The sequence below is a fragment of the Suricata suricatta genome, chromosome 15, assembly GCF_006229205.1.
Source record: "Suricata suricatta isolate VVHF042 chromosome 15, meerkat_22Aug2017_6uvM2_HiC, whole genome shotgun sequence".
Taxonomy (NCBI): domain Eukaryota; kingdom Metazoa; phylum Chordata; class Mammalia; order Carnivora; family Herpestidae; genus Suricata; species Suricata suricatta.
Window position 1 is genome coordinate 15,104,684 of NC_043714.1, and position 22,805 is coordinate 15,127,488.

The window sequence follows — 22,805 nt, forward strand, 5'->3', positions numbered from 1 at the left end:
TTTTTCAAAAAGTTTATTTACCTATTTTGAGAAAGAGAGAAGAGAGAGAGCAAGCAGGAGATGGGCAAAGAATGAGGAAGAGAGAGAATCCCAAGCAGGCTCCACACTGCAGCACAGAGCCCAATGCGAGTCTTGAACTCTCAAACCAAGAGATCATGGCCTGAGCCAAAATCAAGAGTCAAATGCTTAACTGACTGAGCCACCCAGGTGCTCCATTTATTTTCTTTTCAGTGTCTACAGGATCTATGGTGAAGTTTTCTCTCTTTTGCTTCTGGTATCAATAATTTGGGACTTCTTTTATTTCCTATCAGCTCGGCTACATTTTATCAATTTTACTGACCATATAAAAGAATCAGCTTTGGAGTTCATTAGTTTTTCCGTTTTTCTTTCTTCCTTTTTTTTTTATAGTATAAGGTGTTTTTTTTTTTGGTTTTTTTTTTTTTTTTTGAGAGGCAGAGAGAGACAGTGCAAGCAGGGGAGGGTCAGAGAGAGAGGGAGATACAGAACATGAAGCAGGCTCCAGGCTCTGAGCTAGCGGTCAGCACAGAGCCAGATACGGGGCTGGAACCCACAAACCATGAGATCATGACCTGAGTTGAAGCCGGACGCTTAACTGACTGAACCCCCCAGGTGCCCCAGTTTTTCTTTATTTTTCATTTCACTGATTTGTTTCTTCACTTCTGCTTAATTCACATTTAATGAGATCTTTTTATCTAGTTTTTTTTTTAATGTTTGTGTTTTTTTTCAATGTTTGTTTATTTTTGAAACACAGTGTGAGCAGGGGAGGGGCAGAGAGAGAGAGAGGGAGAACTAGAATCTGAAGCTGGCTCCAGGCTCTGAGCTGTCAGCACAGAAACCAACACGAGGCTCAGACCCACGAACTGTGAGATCATGACCTGAGCTGAAGTCAGACGCTCAACTGACTGAGCCACCCAGGCAACCCTCTAGTTTCTTAAGGTAGAAATTTAAGTCACTGGGCCTTTTCTCTCCTATATATAGATAACTAGGCATTTGGTGCTAATGAATTACCCTCTCAACACTGCTTTGGCAGCTTCCCACAAATTCTGATATTATTACATTTTCCTTTTTATTCAGTTCAAAATGTTTTATAATTTCTCTTTTGATTTCCTCACTGGCTTATGGATTATTTTAGAAATAAATTAGTTTCCAAAATATTTGGGGGATTTTCCAAATACCTTTCTGTTAGTAGTTTCTAATTTGCTTTTCATTGTGCTCGGAGAACATACTTTGCATAGTTCTTTAAATTTATTCATACTTGCTTTATGGCCCCCAATAAGGTCTACCGTGGTAAAGGTTCCATGTGTATGGGAAAATAATGAGTATTATCTTGTTGCTGGACACAGTGTTCTATAAATATCAATTCGGTTAAGTTAGCTGTTAGTACTATTTGAGTTTTCTATGTCCTTAACTGATTTTCTGTGTACTTGTTCTATTAATTCAGAGTGGTGTTCAAATCTCCAGCTCTACTTGTGGATGTGTCTACTTCTTGTTACTTCTTCTGATTAACTGACACCTTTAGAACAAAATGCCCTTCTAGAACTTATTCTTCAAGACTGCTGAATAAATAAATAAATAAATAACAACAAAAGATCGCTGACAGGAGTCAGTGAAGAAACTATTTACAGTAGTCCCCCTCTACCTTATCCCTAGGGGATCTGTTCCAAGACCCCCAGAGGATGCCTGACACCACAGAAAGTACCAAAGCCTATATATATATGTTTTTTTTCCTGTACATTCATATGGTACGTTTACCTGGAAATTAGACACAGGGGTGCTGGGCATCTCAGTCAGTTGAGTGTCCAACTTTGGCTCAAGTCATGATCTTGCAGTTCATGAATTTGGGCCCCACATTGGACTCTGTGCTGTCAGTGAAAAGACCATTTCAGATCCTCTGTCCCCCTCTCTTTCTACCCCTCCCTTACTCATGCTTACTTGCTCTCTCTCTCTCTCTCTCTCTCTCAAAAATAAACATTTAAAGAAGAAATAAATTAGGCATAATAAGAGACTAATAATAAAATAGAACAATTATAACAATACATTATAATAAAAGTTATGTGAATGTGATCTCTCACAATATCTTATAGTATTACCCTCACCCTCATCTTTTTTTTTTTTTAATTTTTTTAAAATGTTTTATTTATTTTTAATACAGAGAGAGACAAGAGCATGAGAGGGGGAGGGGCAGAGAGAGGAGGAGACACAGAACTGGAAGCAGGCTCCAGGCTCTGAGCTAGCTGTTAGCACAGAGCCTGACGCGGGGCTCGAACCCATGGACGTGAGATCTGACCTGAGCCGAAGCCGGAGGCTTAACCGACTGAGCCACCCAGGCGCCCCCTCACCCTCATCTTATAATGATGAGAGGTAACAAAATGCCCACGTGAGGAGTTGAAATGAAGTAAATGATACAGGGACCGTGACATGGCCTTAGGCTACTATAGACCTTCTAATGACATGTCAGAAGGAGGATCTTCTGCTTCCTGACCCCATCTCATGAACCATGTGTTTATAGAAGTCTTACCGTATCATCAAGACCATCTATGTGCAAAACCACTGTTTTGGCACGTTTGTTTGTAGTTCCCAGAAAAAACTGAGCTTTCCTTCTACGTGAATTCATTTCATTGTAACTATCACCATCTGCCAGACTGGAAGACTGGAGAATGTCATAAATTTCAGAAGCCAGAAGTTTTGTTTCTCCTGGAGTTGTAGTCCTTGAAAAGAAACACATAAATTAATAAATTAGTCCTGTCACTTCTATTAATTCTGTAATTTTATTCAACGTTGCAGATCTTGTTTTCTTCATTCTGATGTTTCATTCAATTTTAAGGAAATACCTGTAAATCCCAAAATAATCAACAACACTGAAAAAGCATTTAGTTGATAAAAAAAATCTTCTAATTTCGTTTTAAATCCATGGTTTACAGAGATTCAAAACTCTTGATTATAATAGTATAAAGAGCACATTCAAGGGTACCTAGGTGGCTCAGTCACTTGAGAGGCCAACTTCAGCTCAGGTCATGATCTCATGGTTTGTGAATTTGAGCCCCATGTCAGGCTCTGTGCTGACAGCTCCAAGCCTGGAGCCTGCTTCAGATTCTGTGTCTTCCTCTCTCTCTGCCCCTCCCCCACTTACACTCTGTCTCTCTGAAAATAATACAAGTTAAAATAATAACAATAATAAAACATTTTAAAATTTTAATTAAAAATCTAAAAATAAAAGTACAATTTAATCAAAATCATTAAGCAAAAATCAACTAAAAAGATTACGACAGAACCTGTCCCTGGATTAATACTAATATAATTTGTATTAATCCTTCAAGAAAGTATAACACATAAAAAAACAAAAGGAGCAAATAAATTTCTTAACTTACATTTTTACATATCTTTTACAAAGCATGAATATATTATAAAACCACAACTACACAAAAGTTTTCATTCTTAAACTTTTATTTTTTTATTTTTAATGTTTATTTTTGAAAGCGAGAATGCAGGCACACAGAGGAGGAGCGGGGGGAGGGGAGGGAATGCAAAGAGGTCGATGATGGGGGGCTCGAACTCACGAATCATGAGATCGTGACCTGAGCCAAAGTTGGATGTTAAATGACTGAGTCACCCAGGTGCTTCTCCATTCATAAACTTTTAAATCCTACTAGAGGTCCCCAAATAAACACCCCGCGCCATGCTGTCCAAAACACCTTCTGCACTGTCCTCTCACAGCATGTGGCTACTGACCAACCACAATTAAAAAAATAATTATTTACTTTGAATTAAATTTAAATCGCCATATGTGGCAACTGTATCCATACTAGACAGCACAGATCTAACACTTACTAATTAGTTGAATAAACAGTAAATACATGTAACCGTAAAAAATAACCTTCATTTCACCTATAGATAAGCTCAATTAAGTCCAAACCTTATAACATACATTCAAGGCCTTTAAATCTGTCCCCATTCAGCTCTGCCAACATCAGCTCATTCTGTCTTTTTATGAATTCCTTTTACAGATAGTTGCCTTTTCTTCAACCAAAAGACATTTACCTAGATTGTAAGCTTTTTAATTCTTCCTCCTTCCTTGAAGGCTCAACCTCAACCACCATCCTCTTTGTGAAGCTTCCCCACCCCAACAATCCATTCCTCCCTCTATATTTACAGTACTAGGACTGTACTTATACTATTGATCTTAATTCTATCTTTTTTCTCTTCAATAATAGGGATGTATTTGTGTACCTTCCACAGAGCCTCACAAAACTGTTTGCCATCGTTTACTGAATGAGCAAGAACACTTCAATTTCCGGTATTCAGACTATAAGTTCTAGCTATACAGAGCTTCAATTCCAGGGGTACTAATCTGACAATGTTCCAGGCACTCAATTTACTATACCAGGTGCTTTTCTGGGCTACTGGTGACCACAGAGATCAATTACTTTGAATAATTTTGGCTGTGTACTGCAAGAAGCCAACAAAAAGACTATTTTGAGGGTGGTATATGTTTCAGCACTTTTCTGATAGCTGTTGCACAGTACTGAAAAGGTCACTGCAGTTCTGAGATATTTAAAATACTAGCCAACCAAAAGCTGTAGAATATGAGGACAGTGATTAGATACTCATGAATTTAAGAGGAAAAAAACAATGTTTTTGCTACCCCTTTTCACCACCAATAATGTTTTCAAGTGTTGCATCAAATAGAAGATTCAGCTAATGACCTTCCTATAAAAATTTTGAAATGCATATACATCATTTCAAAAACTTTGTTTCCAGATGAATCAAGTTACATAAAATAATAAAATACAGTACATCATATTATTATCCTCCTGTTCTACAGAATAACAACTGTATAAGAGTAATTCTAAATCATATGGGGTTACTCACCCCTTTGACAATCTGCTATAAAATTAGAGAATGTTTCACAAAAAAATGCAAATATAAAAATTTTCTACATCAATTTCAGTGAGTTTATGTAACCATCCAAACCATCCATCTTACATCAAGAACAGTGACAGCTTAACATTTTTTTGAAAACCGATCTAGAATTGGAGAGGGTAGAATAAAAGAACAGTAATATAATGATCCATCCAATGTTTGAAGAATTTCAATAAAATAGAAATTACTGATAAGAATACAAATGGTAATATTTGGAAGAAATAAAAAGACACAAAAATATCTATATTCTTTGACTTTGTAAATTCTGTTCGAACTTGTTACTTACAAATAAAGTAATGCAAAGCACAAAAATAGCCTTTTATATAGTTAGCCAAAGAAGTGTTAGGGGCGCGTGGGTGGCTCAGTCGAGCATCTGACTCTTGATCTTGGATCAGGTCATGATCCCAGGGTCATGGGATGGAGCCTCCATATTAAGCATGGAGCTTGCGTGGGATTCTCTCTCTCCCTGCCTCATGTTCACTCACTCTAAAATAAAAATAAATAAATAAATAAAATATTTATTTTGAGAGAAAGATAGCATTAAGGAGGGGCACAGAGAAAATCCCAAGCAGGCCTCCTCCTGAAAGCACAGAACTCAATGTGGGACTTGAACTCACAAACTGTGAGATCATGACCTAAGCCAAAGTTAAGAGTCAGATATCTAACCGAGTTACCCAGTCGCTCCTAAAACAAATCGCTTTTTATGTGTGTTGTTGTTTTTTTTTAATTATTGAGACGAGAGAAACAGAGCATGAGTTGGGGAGGGGCAGAGAGAGAGGGAGACACAGAATCTGAAGCAGGCTCTGAGCTCTCAGCACAGAGCCCGATGCGGGGTTTGAACCCACGAACCATGAGATCATGACCTAAGCCCTTGAAGTCAGCCGCTCAACCTACTGAGTGCCTCCTAAATCAAAATTAAAAAAAGAAGTTTTATGATGTCTGGTTGGCTCAGCTGATTAAGCATCTGACTTTGGCTTAGGTCGTGATCTCACAATTCATGAGCTCGAGCCCCACTTTGGGTGAACACAAGCCCTGCACCAGGTGAGCCCCCTGCTCTCTCACCCCACCCTCGCTCACTTGTGCCCTCTCTCTAAAACAAACAAAAAAGTTTAAAATATTTTTAATGTTTTATTTATGTGAGATAGACAGAGAGACAGCGTGAGCAGGGGAGGGTCAGAGAGAGAGGGAGACACAGAATCAGAAGACAGGCTCCAGGCTCTGAGCTGTCAGCACAGAACCCAACCTGGGGCCTGAACCCACGAACTGTGAGATCATGACCTGAGCCGAAGTTGGACGCCCAACTGACTGAGCTACCGAGGGGTGCCCCCAAAAAAGGTTTAGAACAGTGCTGACCAAACATAACTTTCTGAGATCATGGAAATGTAGTAAACTAGTTAAAGGACTATTAAATACTTGGAATATGGTTGGTACAAGTGAAAAATTGGTTTTTAAATTTAATTTAAATTTAAATTTAAATTGCCACCTGTGGCTAAACTAGACAGAAGGTTTACAAATAAAGGGAAGATTACATCTGCTGTCAACTTTAAGCTAACTCCTTTTCCGGATTATTACTCTCAAAAGTCTGACAAACCATTCTCTACACCTTCTCTGATTGAGATCCTGCTAAAGAAATTAGCTCTACAAAAACCGTAAGTGACAATTTTCTCAATTCTCCAAAAGGCAGTGCAGAGCTAGAAGCGTTGCAGATTCACAGGACAGAAGATAATCTGTACATCTACTGGATTCCTTAGGGCTTTTGGGGCTCAATTCTCTCATAAATCTGTATTACCAGTTTCCACATTAGTAGCAACAGAGTGAGGAAAGAAAATTCCATTTATTCATAAGAACACTTAGTAAAAGTTGATACGTGTGCATTTACAATAGCCTGTGTTGCTACAGTGGCTAGTTACACTAACTTTCAATTAGAAAATTAAGGATTTGGGGCACCTGGCTGGCTCAGGCAGTAAAGTACACAATTCTTGATCTTAGGTTTGAGTCTGATCCCCAGGTTGGGTTGTAAAGATTGCTTAAAAATAAAATCTCAAAAAAAATTAAGGATTTACAAAAAACAAAAACAAAGAAACAAAAAGAAAATTAAGGATTTACAACAAAACTGTACTGTACCTATCGAGTCAGACGGCTTATGTTTGCTTAAACAATTACAGATAATTAGAAAAATGGTTCTATGAAATAAATACTCCTATGACCACCATTTTTCACTTGTTTTATAATTCCAAAATCTCATCATTTTCACACAGTAATAAATTCCCTTCTGAAAGATTTTCAATTTCTACCTACTTAAAACCAGAAGATTTTAAAAGAATAATGTTATCAAATCAACATGCTGTTAAGTATGGTCTTCAGATGTACCTCATAGGACTAATTTTATAGCTACCCTTCCTATAAAACAGTTAAGGGATCTATTTGCAGACCCAGATCCCTCTCAAAGCTAAGTAACATTCTGTCTCAGGCAAAATTAAGTTCACAAAAGCAAGTAAGCAAGTTAAATTACAGTTACTTCATAATCAGGGCACAATGAAGTACCCATTCACCAAATCAATTATAAATAATTATTTCTGTACTTTTAAAAGAGGCTTTTAAAACCAAAAAGAAAATTCAAGAACATCTACAGATTTGGAAGCTAGTCCTAAAAAGAAATACTGTTCAAATACTATCATTCAAAACATTCAAAAAGAAAGGGTCTAGAGTTTTATGTTATATTCAGCTATAAATGTAAGAGAGACTATATAATTAAACAAGTATTAATTGCCCTAATCTTCTGAAGCAAGTGAAAATGAAGAGCTGATTAATGCCCTGGATTTAGTTCAGTCTTTAAAATCTGACATCAGAAAAAAAGACTATCTTGAAAAGTTCTTTCATCTAAGTAATTAGAATTTTGTTCTCAGTAATTTACTATTCCACAATGAAGTATACTGATTCCTCACCACTTTTTCTAATTAGTTATCCATAATGAAATGATTCACAACTAAAAGAACTTTGGTCTTTATTCTATATCACAAATAACTTTAATTCTGAATATATTTCCGTATTGATCATAAATGCCAATTCACTCTAATTCTGGATGCTGCTATAAACATTTCATATTGCTCATCAAGGCCAGTTAAGACCTCCGTATACCACATAAAAGCATTATTCAGTGCTTTTATGATATTTTCATATCCATTTCCTGTTGAAGACTTGCTATTATCTTTTGCAAAACATCCTAACTTTTCCTTTAGGAGTTGCTTTTGCTTCTTTCCTGTGTTGTCTGCTAACATTTATACAACCCAGAAAACCATCCCTCATTTCTCACTACAAAGCAGTCCTAACTTAAAAAGGGTTCTAAGAAGGAAGTCAACAGCTTTCTTTAGGTAACCATGAAATCCAAGGCAGGGAACCAATGATTTGTGAGTCAAAGCCTATCATTTATTTATTATCTATGGCTGTTCTGACCCATAAGGGTAGTTGCAGCAGGGAGTGCATGTTTAGCAAAGCCTAAAATATTTACTGGCCTTTCACAGAAAAAACCTTGTCAACTTCTGTTCTAAATAATTACAAAAAAAGACACTAAAAACAACAACAACAAAGGATGTGGAATATAAGTGCAGCCATTAAGAATGACGTTGCAAGGGGCAATAGGTTAAGTGTCCGAATTCGGCTCAAGTCATGATCTCATAGTTTGTGAGTTCAGGCCGTGTTGGGCTCTGTGCTGACAGCTCAGAGCCTGGAGCCTGCTTCAGATTCTGTGTCTCCCCTCTCTCTCTCCCCGGCTTGTACTATGTCTCTCTCAAGGAAAAAAAAAAAGAACGCTGTTGCAGGAAAATGGTTATATGGAAGAATGCTCCTGGATAGATTAACTACTACCATAAAAACTGATTAAGATTCAATATATCAGTCACCAAAAAATATAAATGGACTTAGCTCACCAAGTAAAATAAAAAGATTTTCCACTTGGCTCACAAAACAAGACACAACTAAATCAAAGTGATTCAGAAATACAGCGATGGGCAAATGTTGACTAGGCAAATAGGAACAATGAGAACAGGGCTTGTGTACTGATCAAACCAAGTTAAGGGGCACTCAGGTGGTTCAGTTGGCTGAGTGACTCTTGATTTCAGGTCAAGTCATGAGATCATGCCCTGCACTGGGCTCCATGCTGAGCACAGAGCCTGCTTAAGATTCATTTTCTTTCTCTCTCTCTCTCTCCCCCCCACTTGCACTTTCTCTGTAAAATAAAATGTACATTAAATAAATAAGTAAATAAATGGACTAAAAGAAATTTTAATTACTTTTTAAAAAGAACACAGAAATAAATAAAAAACATGTAAGGAAATAAAGGACACAAAGAAATAAACCACGAACTTTTCATACAAGATTTTAACAAGAATAGACCAACATTTATTATGGCACTGTTTCTTTTTTTTTTTTAATTTTTTAATGTTTTATTTTTGAGAGAGAGACAGAGAGAGACAGTGTGAGCAGGGGAGGGTCAGAGAGAGAAGGAGACACAGAATCCAAAGACAGGCTCCAGGCTCTGAGCTAGCTGTCAGCACAGAGCCCGACACAGGGCTCGAACCCACGAACCGTGAGATCATGACCTGAGCCGAAGTTGGATGCTTAACCAACTGAGCCACTCAAGGCGCCCCTATGACACTGTTTCAAAATCTAGGATTTTGGGAAGTTCTCCAGATGAAACGAGATAAAGTTGCAATGCCACATTTTACTGAAGTAGCTTTTACTTATAGTATATTTCATACTAGATATTCACAAATACTTTTGTAAAATGCATCTTATATCAGAACTATTTCTCCTAAAATACAAATTACAATGTCCTATAAATACGAATACAAATTGTCTTAAACATATTTAGACGTTCTCCTAAGCTGACATTTTGAAAATTCCTTCCAAAAAGGAATCCAGAACTAAAAACTAAAATGTAAAAAGGTTCTAATCTCTAATAAAATATTATTTATGGAGGAGATTAAAATTAGAACATAATGCCAGCTCTATTCTCAATGACAAAGAATTGGAAGTAATAGTGACTTTGAAGTCAATTCAACTATCAATCCTTAAGCATCAATTTGACCTCAACACAAATAAAACCTGCTGTTGAACAAATGTTAAAATCTCAGCAAAATTCTGTAACAAAACATAAGATAGTGATTAAGGGTGAAAATTTTAGTATGCAGAATTTCTTCTAGTTTATAAAATATTTTTCTTGGCTCCGCTTGTGAAGAATAATGTCCACTTTCCACACCTACTTCTGCTGTTTGGCTTCCCCTTCAATCACTGCCAAGTGCAAGGTTTCCCTTCAGTCAATAGAGCCGCATCCCTCCACAACAGATTATCATGTTCTGTGCGTCTTTCTGGAGTATGGGGAGATGTTCATACGTCCTTAGTTGCAGAGTTCCGTGGAATCACAGCTAAAACTCTCCCTAAGTCAGTACTCCCGAACAGAAACACTGATTGGAGTTCCGTCCTAACTGGCTGGCTGTCAATAGGACAACCATATCAAAGAAAGAGATTAGGGTATAGAACATAGATCTCTCGTGCTCTGGCTTACCAAAGTGATCTAGGTAATAATGGGGCGCCAATTCATGCACAAACAAGTTAGCTTATCAATAAATCATTCATCTGTATTTGTAACACAGATGACACAATGCAAAATAAGGTCTAAAGTACACATCTTTACCAAATCAGTTATGCATATATAAAAGTCACTCTGCCCTATATGAGAATTTTTCATTCTGATTAAAAAAAAATTTTTTTTCAATGTTTGTTTATTTTTGAGAAAGAGAGAGACAGAGTGAGAGCTGGGGAGGGGCAGAGAGGGAGGGAGACACAGAATCCGAACGAAGCAGGCTCCAGGCTCTGAGCTGTCAGCACAGAGCCTAACACAGGGCTTGAACCCATAGACCACCAGATCACAACCTGAGCCAAAGTCATATACTTAACTGACTGAGCCACCCAGGCGCCCCATGTTCTGGTTTTAGTAAAGGTATCCAAAAAAACCCAAGTAGATAAAAAGATAGGAAAAATGCCAGAGCAACATAATTTCTTAAAGGAAAATCAAGTCCAAGCCATGAGAGTTCACAACACTAAGTTAAACATGCTGAACTGAAACCTGATTCCAATACTGCTCTAATACTTCATAGTCTTAATATTTACAAGCCAAAACACATTTCACTAACCTCCTAAAAACATTCAAATATAGCAATAAATTTCTAAGATGATCACCACACTGTCCTAAAAAATATACTTTGAATTAAAACGCTAAGTCACTTGCGGCAGCCAAGGAGATAGATAGAGTGCATGGATCTCCCTTTAAGAAAGAAGCCTGCCCTTTGGCTGCAGAAGGTAGAGTAGCGGAGCCACCAGCTGTCGCTGCTTTGAGATCCATCGCGTCATTCAAGCCTTTCTATTAAGGCCTGGCTGTTCCCAGGCAGCCCCCAGCCAGTGACTGAGCAGTAGGGACACCAGGGCCTGGCCATCTCTGCCCAGCGCCAGACTCATCTGCAGGCTAATCCTGGCTGTGCAGCTCCCCGCTGAGCGGACTCTCAGATTTGCACTGCAGTCTGAGACTCTCCTTGCCTCACTGGCCTGCTCTCCACTAGCCTTTTACAGATGACAGATCTGCATCGAAGTCTAAAGACTGTCATCTAATCCTGCTGCATCTTCATCTTCACAGGCCTTACCCCACAACAAACCTCTTCCATTTCTAACTCCATTTTAAGATCTCTTTTCCAGATGAAATGCCAAGATAATGACCTTAATTGACACACCACTTCTCTTACAAAAATATAAGTAGTTTCTCTACTATTTTATAAACGTTTCTCTCACTTACACACACACACACACACACACACACACACACACACACACACACACTAGAACTTTAGCCAATCAAAAATATTATTTTACAGGTTTAATCTATGAAACCTCTAAAACTTGCTCTAAATCTTTAAAGTTCAAATTTAAAGTACATTTTAACATATTAACATTAATTTTTTCCATCTAATTTCTTACACTTAAATAATTTTTACCACATATTTTCAACTTCAGTAACTACACCTGTTAAAGGAATATACAATCTTAAGTTCATCATATTAATAAAACTGCACTACAGAAGCATCCATGTTATGCTTAAATCTTTCACTGTCTCCAAAGGTGCCTGGGTGACTCAGTTGTGTGTCCAACTTTAGCTCAGGTCATGATCTTGCGGTTTGAAAGCTAAAGCCCTGCACTGGGCTCTGTGCTGACAGCTCAGACAACTTCAGATTCTATGTTCCCCTCTCTCTGCCCCTCCCCAGTTTGTGCCCTGGCTTGCTCCCTCTCTCTCTCTCTCTAAAATAAACACTGAAAAAATAGTTAACTACATGGCATTAAAGATTACTAGAAACAAGAATTGTGAAACCTTTAATTTTATGCAACATTTTAGAATATACAAAACATTTCTACATATATTATCCTACTGGATCCTCGATCACCTTGCAGGTGTTACTGTAGGCTTTTTAGATAAGGAAACTTGGGGTCAAAGAGATTCTTTGTCTCAAGTAAGAACTAGAATACAGATTTTTAACAGTGGAATTGACCTCAAACTATAGGGAATAATTAACACAATTGATGGCAGTTCAAATTTTCTGTTACTTATTCCTAACTGATCACCTGAATAAAAACAAGAAAAAAACTTCAGTCTCTCTCTGGTCGTTATCAAAGATCAAGGCACCACAGAACTATCCTATCAGGCAGCTGACCCCGTAAGAACAAATATTTAGAGATTTCTGAAAAATAAGATTAGTAAAACAAAATTTATCCAGAAGCCAAGAACACCAAGGAGAAAAGTGGAAGTCAGTTTAGATGATTCTTCACCAATATAATTTACCATTTAGCATTTGGGAAGCACAGATGAACTTCTGTGAGCACTCAAACCAAAGACACTGCAGAGTGGCCACTTACCCGGGATACTTATTATTCTTGACCCTCTTATGCCCTCAAATGCTGTGGGGGTTACCATGTTCAATCTGTGCAGAAGCCAAAGCATTGGATGTGTCAGAGATGCAATGTGAGATCAGGTTTGCCTTGGAGCTGTGGTGTGAACAGGACACTAACAAGTAATGAATTCTTTCAAGGTGAGGTGGACGGCTGTCAATGGAGACTTCACATCCCACCCTTGTAGCTCAGAAACTAGTTGTGACAGACGCTGATGTGAGGAGCTGCCTCAGACCTTGCAAGAAACTAAAGGTGAACAGAGACCTGAAATGCCAACTAAGAGCCTTCTAAAATAAATAGAAAATTTTAAAGCAGAAGTATGAAAAAAAGAAGATCCAGTTGGGCAGGTGGGTGAGGAGCAAGGGTTTAAACAGTAACAACTTCTAGCGGTGCCTGGGTGGCTCAGTCAGTTAAGCATGTGACTTCAGCTCAGGTCATGATCTCGCATCCTGAATTCAAGCCCTATGTCGGGCTCCGTGCTGATAGCTCAGAACCTGGAACCTGCTTCGGATTCTGGGTCTTCCTTTCTCTGTCTCTCTCTGCCCCTCCCCCACTTATGCTCTGTCTCTCTCAAAAATGAATAAATATTTAAAAAATTTAATAAAAAAATAACACCTTCTATACTGTTGTGAATTACCTCATCTGCATACCTTGTCCTGGGACACCTTATTTCTCAGTACTACATGGCAGGAAATGGAATGCCAATACAAAACAGTTGTGTTGGTGATAACTTACTTTAAATCAAATAAACTAAATGGTTACTTTCACAGTTTTAAAGGCAGTCATGTCTAGTAGAAGATCAAAATACAAAGTAAACTAAGATTGAGCATTAGAAGCATTGCTTTTTTGCCTCCAGACAAAGTGGAAATATCAAAACACTTAATCTTTAATTTCTAGGCTTCTAACAGGAAATCAGCAAAGACTAAGAAAGGAACAAAACCAAGCATTCCCAGGGGCAAGAGAGCTGAAGGACTACAGACAAGCAATGTGGACTCTGTATTTTCCTCACCCATAAAACTGTTATCTGCCAATCTACCTCAAAAAGTTGTAACAAAATAAGACAATGGCTGTGAAAACGTTAGTAAGCTGAAGGGTACAATTAAAAACCACCCATCTGGGGCACCTAGGTGGCTCAGTCGGTTAAGCCTCCGGCTTCGGCTCAGGTCAGATCTCATGTTCGTGGGTTTGAGCCCCGCGTCAGGCTCTGTGCTGACAGCTAGCTCAGAGCCTGGAGCCTGCTTCCAGTTCTGTGTCTCCTTCTCTCTCTGACCCTCCCCCTCTCATGCTCTGTCTCTGTCTGTATCAAAAATAAATAAAACATTAAAAAAATAAATAAAAAAAAATAAATAAAAACCACCCATCTGCTAAATTCAAATTAAATAGCTCTAAGTCTCTGAGAAATGTCTTAATAATGCTCAGGAAAATCTTATCAAAGCCCTTTTTTACCATGATATTAATGAAGTTTTTTTTTCTTAATTTAAATTCTAGTTTACATACAGTGCAATATTGTTTTCAGGACTGGAATTTAGTAATTCATCACTTACATACAACACCCAGTGCTCATCACAAGTGCCCTCCTTAATACCTGCCACCCTTCTAGCCCATCCCCCACCCACCTCCCTCCATCAACCCTGTGTCTTCTCTATAGTTAAGTCTCTTGTGGTTTGTGGTCCTCCCCCACTTGCCCCCCTTCCCACATGAGTGAAATCATATGGTATTTGTCTTTCTGATTGACTTATTTCACTTAGCATAATATATTTTAGCTCTGTCCACACCGCTGCAAAATGGTAAGATTTCATTCTTTTTGATGGCTGAGTGATATTCCATTGTATATGTATACCACAACTTCATTATCCATTCCTGATGGTTCTTTTGAGTAAGACAGGGATGAAGTAGCAAAAGAACTTTGTAAGATATTGTAATACTGCTTACTTTCAAATGTGATTAGTAACCTGTGTTGCTCTGTTTATCTATGCCTCACCAAACTTCAAGGTAGAATTTTTTCTTTTTAAAAATATGATTCACAAGAACCATGTTTATCAACATTTTAAGAAAAAATTTGAGCATTTTCATAATTAATATCAATGTTTAAGAATAATCAGAACACCGACAATCAGAACATTTTTTGACACATAACCCACAAAATTATGCCTTCATATTAGAATAAAAATTTCAGTGAAATACACTAACAATCAGCGTACATTTAACAGGAAGATCCACTTTTCTACTGCCTTAGGAGACACCGCCTACGATACTTACTTCTGTATAACATTCTGCAAGCTTAACATCATGCCCAGTTCTCCTTTCATCTTCTCTCTGTTAGCTCGACACTCTGCCAGGTACCGAAGAGCCTACAGCAGAAACAGCGCAGGGTAATTCACAGCTCCAGACCACTCACACCTAAACTCGTTACTAACTTACTGCAGGAGGAAAAAGATGAAAAACAGGATTTTGTTTTTAGAATCAATTGGTTTTGAAGTATTTAGAAACTCTTCTTTAAATGTGATAACCAGAGCAGTCCCCTAGGGAAGAAATGATCCTTTGAGCTAATATCTGAATCTGCTCTTTGAAATAACTTATCTAACTAACTTATCTCCAAGGTCAAACTAGGTTGTTCGGGCTTTATTTTTACCACTTCACCTTGAAAGAGATAGAAGGAACCACATTCCATTTACTAATTTTAGGGAGTAGTCTCAATCGCCACCATTTCCTCCTAGATGCTTTTTACATATTAATTAAAATAAACTGCTGAGCGAGACAAAACATACAAACACCTTTACAGGATGAACTGTTTCTAGTTTTACAATTCACCTTTAAAATGTCCTTTTTTATTGAAAAACAAAGGATGAACTCACACAAATTTCTAGTTTAACTTTTCTAGGATGCTTTTCTCTTAAAACTTAACATATATTTTTGCAAGTATTTCTTTCACGTGCTGATTCTTTAAGGATTCCATTTAGCTGTTCTACAGACCTCCTAATCTCTCATCATTTACCAAATACCAGAATCACTGCCAGATTCTCAGGAATACATCTGTGATCTGTGAACTACACCATCTACAACTCTGCCATTTCAGCCTGCTGACCTTCACCTTTTCTACTGGCCGTCTGTACTACGTTTCCCAAGTGCCTGGTAATTACCGAAAATGGTACCATCTATGCAATCTCCCATCCTTTCTGCAACTCCTCCCAACCTTGATTTCATTCACTTCAGTCCATAAAAGATTAACAGCCATGGTAAGCTGCCCCCATCCACAAAAAGCCAACAGGAAAACATCTATTCAACACACTGAACAAGAAGTAGCAAAAGACTGTAACCTCTGAGAGAAGAGAAATATGAGGGGGACCTTATAAGTGCCCCATCTTACTGCTTTGGAGGCAGTTTTCAGACTAGCACAGGGAGGGGGGGGCCCAAATGGAGCCCAGTGGTCTTGCTGAGTTAAGGATGCAGAGATCAGAGATGGGGAGGTCAATGGTGCAGTATAATAAAAATCAATATTTGGTCTTTGTCCAGTCCCTGGTGCAGAGCTCCTAAAACCCCTGGAATTTTCTGAGTGACAGCACTTTCTTTTGTTATTCGTAAGGCAGCCCTTCTGATCACACCAGGGTTTATGTAAAAGAGGTGAGGTAGGCTGAGGCTCCAAGACAGCCTCAGAATGGGGCTGGTTACAAGTTAAGACGAAGAGATTAGAGGGTGGAAACTTTCAGCCCCCTCACTGACCACTGACGGGGGGGCAGGGAGGTGCTGAGGATTAAGCTCTATAAAATCTCTTGAAGGGGGCACCTGAGTGGCTCTGTAGGTTTGACTCTTGGTTTTTCGGCTCAGGTCATGTTTCCTGAGTTCCAGCCCCATACAGGGTCTGTGCTGATAGCACAGTGCCTGCTTGAGATTCTCCCCCCTTCTCTGCCTCTCCCCTGCTCACATACTCTCTCACTCAAAAAAATAAGTACACTTAAAAACTATTTTTTTTAAACTCTGACCAAGGAGATCCAGAATTTCTCAATTGGTGAATACATTCGTCTGCCAGGCACATCCCAACTGCACAGGGATAAATATTACTGTCTTCCGGACCCTTCTAGACCTTGCCCTCTGCACCTATTCATTTGTACCCTTTACAATAAATTGGCAAATGTTAAGTCAAGCGGCTTCCTGAGCTCTGGAGCTGTTCTAGTAAATTATCAAACCTCAGGAGGGGGACCGTGGAACACCCAATTATAGCTGCTCACTCAGAAATACAGGTGACCTGATACTGGCGACTGGCCTTTGAATGAATGCAGACTCATGGGAGTGAGCCTTAAATTGGGGGAGTTTGACACTTAACTCCAGCTGAGTAGTTTCAGAATCTAATTGAATTGCTGGACACTGAGGCGGTGTCCACAGAGAAACTGAGAACTGGCTGGTGTAAGAAAATACCCCAGGTGGCTAGAATTTGCAGAACAGAACAGGAGAGAGGAGGGATCTGACCAGGAGGGGGAAAAAAAGCAATAGAAAAGGACCAAGATGTGACAGAGATGGAATTAGAAAGTAAGGGCATTAATGCAGCTCTTATAAATATGCTCCATATGCTCAAGGATGAGTAGGAAAACGTGAGGATGGGGAGGTAGAAATGGAAGATATTAAAAATCCCCAAATGTAACTTCTAGAGGATGAAAACATAATACCTGAAATCAAACAACCCGGAATGGGTTAAAAGATTAGCTACTAAAGAAAAAAAGATAAGTGAACTTAAAATGTAGCAACAAAGGGGCACCTGGGTAGCTCAGTCAGTTAAGCATCTGATTTCGGCCAGCCAGGTCATATCTCGTGGTCTGTGAGTTCCAGCCCTGCATGGGGCTCTGTGCCGACAGCTCAGAGTCCAGAGCATGCTTCAGATTCTGTGTCTTCCTCTCTTTGCCCCTCCCCAACTCACATTCTGTCTGTGTCTGTCTCAAAACATAAACATTAAAGGGGGTGACCGATGGCTCAGTCAGTTAAGCGTCTGGCTTCGGCTCAGGTCATGATGTCACAGTTTGTGGGTTTGAGCCCCGAGTCAGGCTCTGAGCTGTCAGCCTGCTTCAGATTCTGTGTCTCCCTCTCTCTCTGCCCCTCACTCACATTCTGTCTCTCTTTCTCTCTCTAAAATAAACATTAAAAAAACTCCTCCTCCTTTATAAAAAAGGTAAAAGATAAAAAAATAAGTAAAATGCAGCAATAGAAACTATTCAAAATGAAGCACAGAGGGGGGAAAACACTTAAAGGGGAAAAAAAACCCCAGAAAAGCAAAAAGAGCAGCACAACAATGACCCTCAGGACAACATGAAATACCTAGCATACAAGTAACTGGAGTCCCAGAAGGGGAGTGAGGAGGCATTAAAAAGAACCTCAAATTATAAGGGATGATAAGTTAATAAAAACTATAAAACCACAGACCCAACCAAGCAACTCAACAAATCTCAAGAACAAAACCAAGACACAAAGGAAACCATCCATATCAAGCACATGACAATAATTTGCTGAAAAACAGTGATAAAGTCACAAAAGAAGCCAGAACAAGGAATTATGTCGAGAGGAACAAAGAAGCACAGTCTTATTAGAAATCATATGAAACAAAAGAGTGTAGCTAATAAGCCAATCATGAAGATGATTCAGTGGGAATCTTCAGCTTCAGTGGGAACTTGCCCCTGGGGAGCTCCTCTGCTTTCTCTCTAGCTCTGTCCCTCCAGGACTTGACGTCCCTTCCTGACTTGACGTCCCTTCCTGGTCAGCCTGGCTTCTACAGTCTATCATTTCAACCACTCTTTTGCCAAAATCCTAAACTCCCTTTCCTAGCCTTCCGTGTAACTTATCTGGCCCAGGATTCACCCTGAACAAATCCAACTATTGGCTCTCAGGGCCTACAGTGGCCTGGAGGAGGTAAAAAAAGGATTTTGTAAACTGTAAGCATTTTATCAATCCACTGTTACCAATCTAGTCAGGCCCTCAAACTGCTGAGCAATCTCACCTGTCTGTCTTCAGTTAGCAACCTGACCCACTTTCTGTAGCAATTTGGGCCTCCTCCTCAAATGGCCTCCACTCTGGCAGCCCCTAGCCTCCTTCTTCATCTTCTACTTCAGCCCCTAGCCTTTTGAATTTAAATAGGTCCAAGTTCAGTCCACCAAAAAAAACAAACGCAAAACAACAAAAACAAAACAAAACAAAAAAACCCACTTTCCTTCTACCCCAAGTCTCTATAGAGAGAGACCAACACTCCCTCTGATCCTTATTGCAATGCATTCTGACACAAAACCAAACTAGGGCCACGCAAATTTTCCCATTACTATTCACTTGTCAACGTGTTTTGCCTGTTAAACTTCACTCTATGAAGGTAAAATAGAAAATCTGTAGTATGAAGTTTGATTTTTGAAAGGGAAAATGCATATATCATTGCTCTGTACAAACTTGTGAAATTAGACTAAATGGGAATTCATCATGAGTCTCTAGGTAAAGAGCAAGGAGTTTAAGGGGCACCTGGGTGGCTCAATCAGTTAAGCGTCTAACTCTTGGTTTTGGCTCAGGTCATGATCTCACAGTTCATGAGTTCGAGCCTCGGGCTCTACACTGACAATGTGGGCCTGCTTAGGATTCTGTCTCCCTCTCTCTCTGCCCCTCCCCTGCTCTCTCTTTCTCTCAAAAATAAATAAATTAAAGAAAAAAAGGCAATGAGTTTAAGATTTCAAATAATTTTCTTTTTTAAACATCTTTGTTATGACTTTACTAAAAAAATTTTTTTAAGTTTATTTTGAAAAAGATGGCAAGCAGGAGCGACTGAGAGAGGGAGACAGAATCCCAAGTAGGCTCCGTGCTAGCATGTTTATGGTTGACTTGTTTAAATCAGTATCTGAAAGTCAAATCCACATATTATCCTTGGCTGCTATGTCTCTTAAGTCACCTAAAAAAAAAAAAAAGGTTTATTTATTTATTTATTTATTTAGAGAGAGAGAGAGAGAGAGAGAGAGAGAGAGAAACAAGAGAAAATCCCAAATGGGGCTCTATCCCACAGTGAGATCATGACCTGAGCCAAAATCAAGAGTCCGACATTTAACCAACTAAGCCACCCAGGTGCCTCTCTTAAATTACTTTTAATCTTTAACAGTTACTATTCCTCTCTTCCACCCAACTGTCTTTCTTTTTACTGCCATTTACTGTTCACACAACCAGATTATTTGTCCTCAAGAAATGATCACATTCTAGATTTGCCTGATTACAGTGTTCTTTCACATTTCTCTAGCTCCTACCTTTCTCTCTATACTATTAGCTATGATCTGTGTTTTTCTCTATTCTTCTCCTCTCCTTATCTTTCCCTCCCATCTTATACTAAAATACATGCTATGTCCATCTACTGATAAGTGGATACAAAGAATGTGGCATTTCCCTGCAATGGAGTATTATCCGGCCATAAAAAGGAACGCAGTACTAATATATGCTACAATGTAGATGAACCCAGGAAACACTACGCTCAAAGAAATCAGTCACAAAAACCACATATTCTAGGATTCATTTTATGTAAAAAATATATAGGCATTTTTGCCCAAATAGGCAAGTACACAGATAGAAACTGGCTACTTAGGAAAGGGATTGGGGGGCTGGGGGGCCAGAGGTAGAGGAGTTTCTGTCTGAGGTGATGAAAATGTTCTAAAACGGCACTGTAGTGATGGCTGTGCAACTCTGTGAATACACTGAAAACCGATGAATGATACACTTTAAATAAGTGACTTACATGGCATGTGATTCAGATCTTAATAAAGATATTGCAAAATAAAAACAAAACAATAAATCTTTTTAATGTGTCTGTCCATACTGATATAATCCTCAAAATTTCTTGTTAAGTGAAAGAAGGAAGTTGCAGAACTTTTCATGCACATAATATGCGACCATTTGTGTGAAAGGTACATATAAGTTTGCACATATAGAAATACAGACTTACTACTATTTGCTCTATAATCAATTTTAATTTTTTACCATGTCATCTAATATTTTCAAATTCTCCCAAATTACAAAACTGTAACACTGAGACTGAAATTACTAAAGGCAACTTACGAGCAAAGCCGAGTGGACGACAGGGGGGTTGGGATGGTCCATAAATAAAATAAGGCCCGGCAGACACCCCTGATCCTGGACAATGGCTCTTCTATTCAATGGGTCTGCTGCCAGATCGCGTAGCTGGTTAACCACGGAGAGCGCATCGGGTTCTTCGGTCATGGTGGAGGAGGAAGAAGTCATCTTACGCCACACACATGAACAAGATCTTCTTAAATTCTGTAGAAATGGTTTGCAAAATTAGCTCTAGGCTGCTGAGGTATACTATGGCATTTGTTAAATAATCAGGATTACAACACCCTTAGAAAGAAACAGATGAACCTAAATCACACAAAAACTTGAGAATTGGCAATTCCACAGTTTAAGTAAAATGAACATAAGAAGCTGACTAAAAAAATTTAAGTTATTTATGTGTGCACAATGTTTAAAGAACATATGTCATCTTCAATATTCCAATAAACTCCATTTTAGCAATACATATTTTAACACTAAAGTCACACTAAACAAGATCTTTACAGTTCAAGCTCATGACCTTCACTGTACTTCTCAAATCATACCACTGCCAGTGCTTTTTTCCTCTGGAGCCTAAAACAAGTGCCTCAGGGAAAAGTGGCTAGCTGAAAGCTTTTTTCTTATTCATCTATGAACAAAACCTAGCATACTGCATTTACAAAAGATAAAATCCCCTAGGAAAAAGGAGGGAGTTGAAGAAGGCTGTGAACAAAACAGCCTCACCCTGTGTCTGAGGCCCAAGGAGTTGGGGAGATCATGGGGAATCTGAACTGAATCTAAGCACACCTGTGCCATATTCAGAAGAATGAAACAGAATTTGAGGTACTTCACTTGACAGATGAAGAAACAGTCAGAAGTTAAATAATTTGCCCCATGTGACAAAAGCTCATTTGTACAGAAGTGGGCGCTAAAATCTTATTCCTAAACTAATCAAGTCTTTCCCACTTTCCCTACAGTCCTTTAAAATTCAAATACCTTTTTCCCACAAAAGTAAACAGGGTATTTTAGAAAATATAACATGCTAAACATACAAAAGCCAAAGGAAAAAATATCAAGGAATAATCGTCATATACGCAAAAAGTTAAAAATACCAACTTTCATTAACCAAGTTACACAGCATATTTCTTATCAGTAAGAATATAAAGGTGTAAATACTTTCCACAAATCAATCAGTATGTTTATTTTTTTTAATATTTATTTTTGAGAGAGAGAGCTAGAGCCGGGGAGAGGCAGTGAGAGAGGTGGACAGACTACCCAAAATGGGCTCTGCACTGACAGCAGAGAGCCCCATGGGGGGCTTGAATCCATGAATCACAATATCATGACGTGAGCGAAGTCGGATGCTTAACTAACTGAGCCATCCATGTGTCCCAATCAGTTGTTTGATTCCCATTTCAAAAGCACTAACAGGGAGGGAAAGGAGGGACAAAATTGTTCTCTAACTCCAGAAAGGCTATTAAAGACTATGGCGGCGGGGAGGGGGCGGGGTGGGATAATAAAGCAGAACTGGCCTTGCCAGGTTTGAAATATACAAAGCTATAAACAGTAAAGCAGTAGGGGTGGGAGTAGGGGGCACAGAGCAGTAGAGAAATACTTCTCCCTGGAAAGCTGTTTCTGTACATTCAACATAAGAAAGCAGTGAGTCACGGGCGCCTGGGTGGCTCAGTCGGTTGAGCGACCGGCTTTGGCTCAAGTCATGATCTCAGGGCACATGGGTTCCGCGTCGGGCTCTGTGCTGAACGCTAGCTCAGAGCCTGGAGCCTGTCTTCAGATCCTGTGACTCCTCTCTCCGACCCTTCCCTGATCAC

General features: G+C 39.0%; 1 protein-coding gene across 4 annotated transcripts in view; it reads right to left on the bottom strand.

Annotated features, from left to right (window-relative positions):
- The window catches only part of ARMC1 (armadillo repeat containing 1), a 50,700-nt gene that overhangs the window by 13,250 nt on the left and 14,645 nt on the right, over window positions 1-22,805 (bottom strand). For all 4 annotated transcript variants that reach the window (XM_029923381.1, XM_029923382.1, XM_029923380.1 and 1 more), the window contains 3 exons: window positions 20,986-21,204; window positions 15,190-15,281; window positions 2,540-2,729 (listed from right to left, as the gene is read on the bottom strand). In XM_029923381.1, the coding sequence (XP_029779241.1) occupies window positions 2,540-2,729; window positions 15,190-15,281; window positions 20,986-21,168 (465 nt within the window). In that variant the 5' untranslated portion in view covers window positions 21,169-21,204. The remainder of the gene's footprint in view (window positions 1-2,539; window positions 2,730-15,189; window positions 15,282-20,985; window positions 21,205-22,805) is intronic.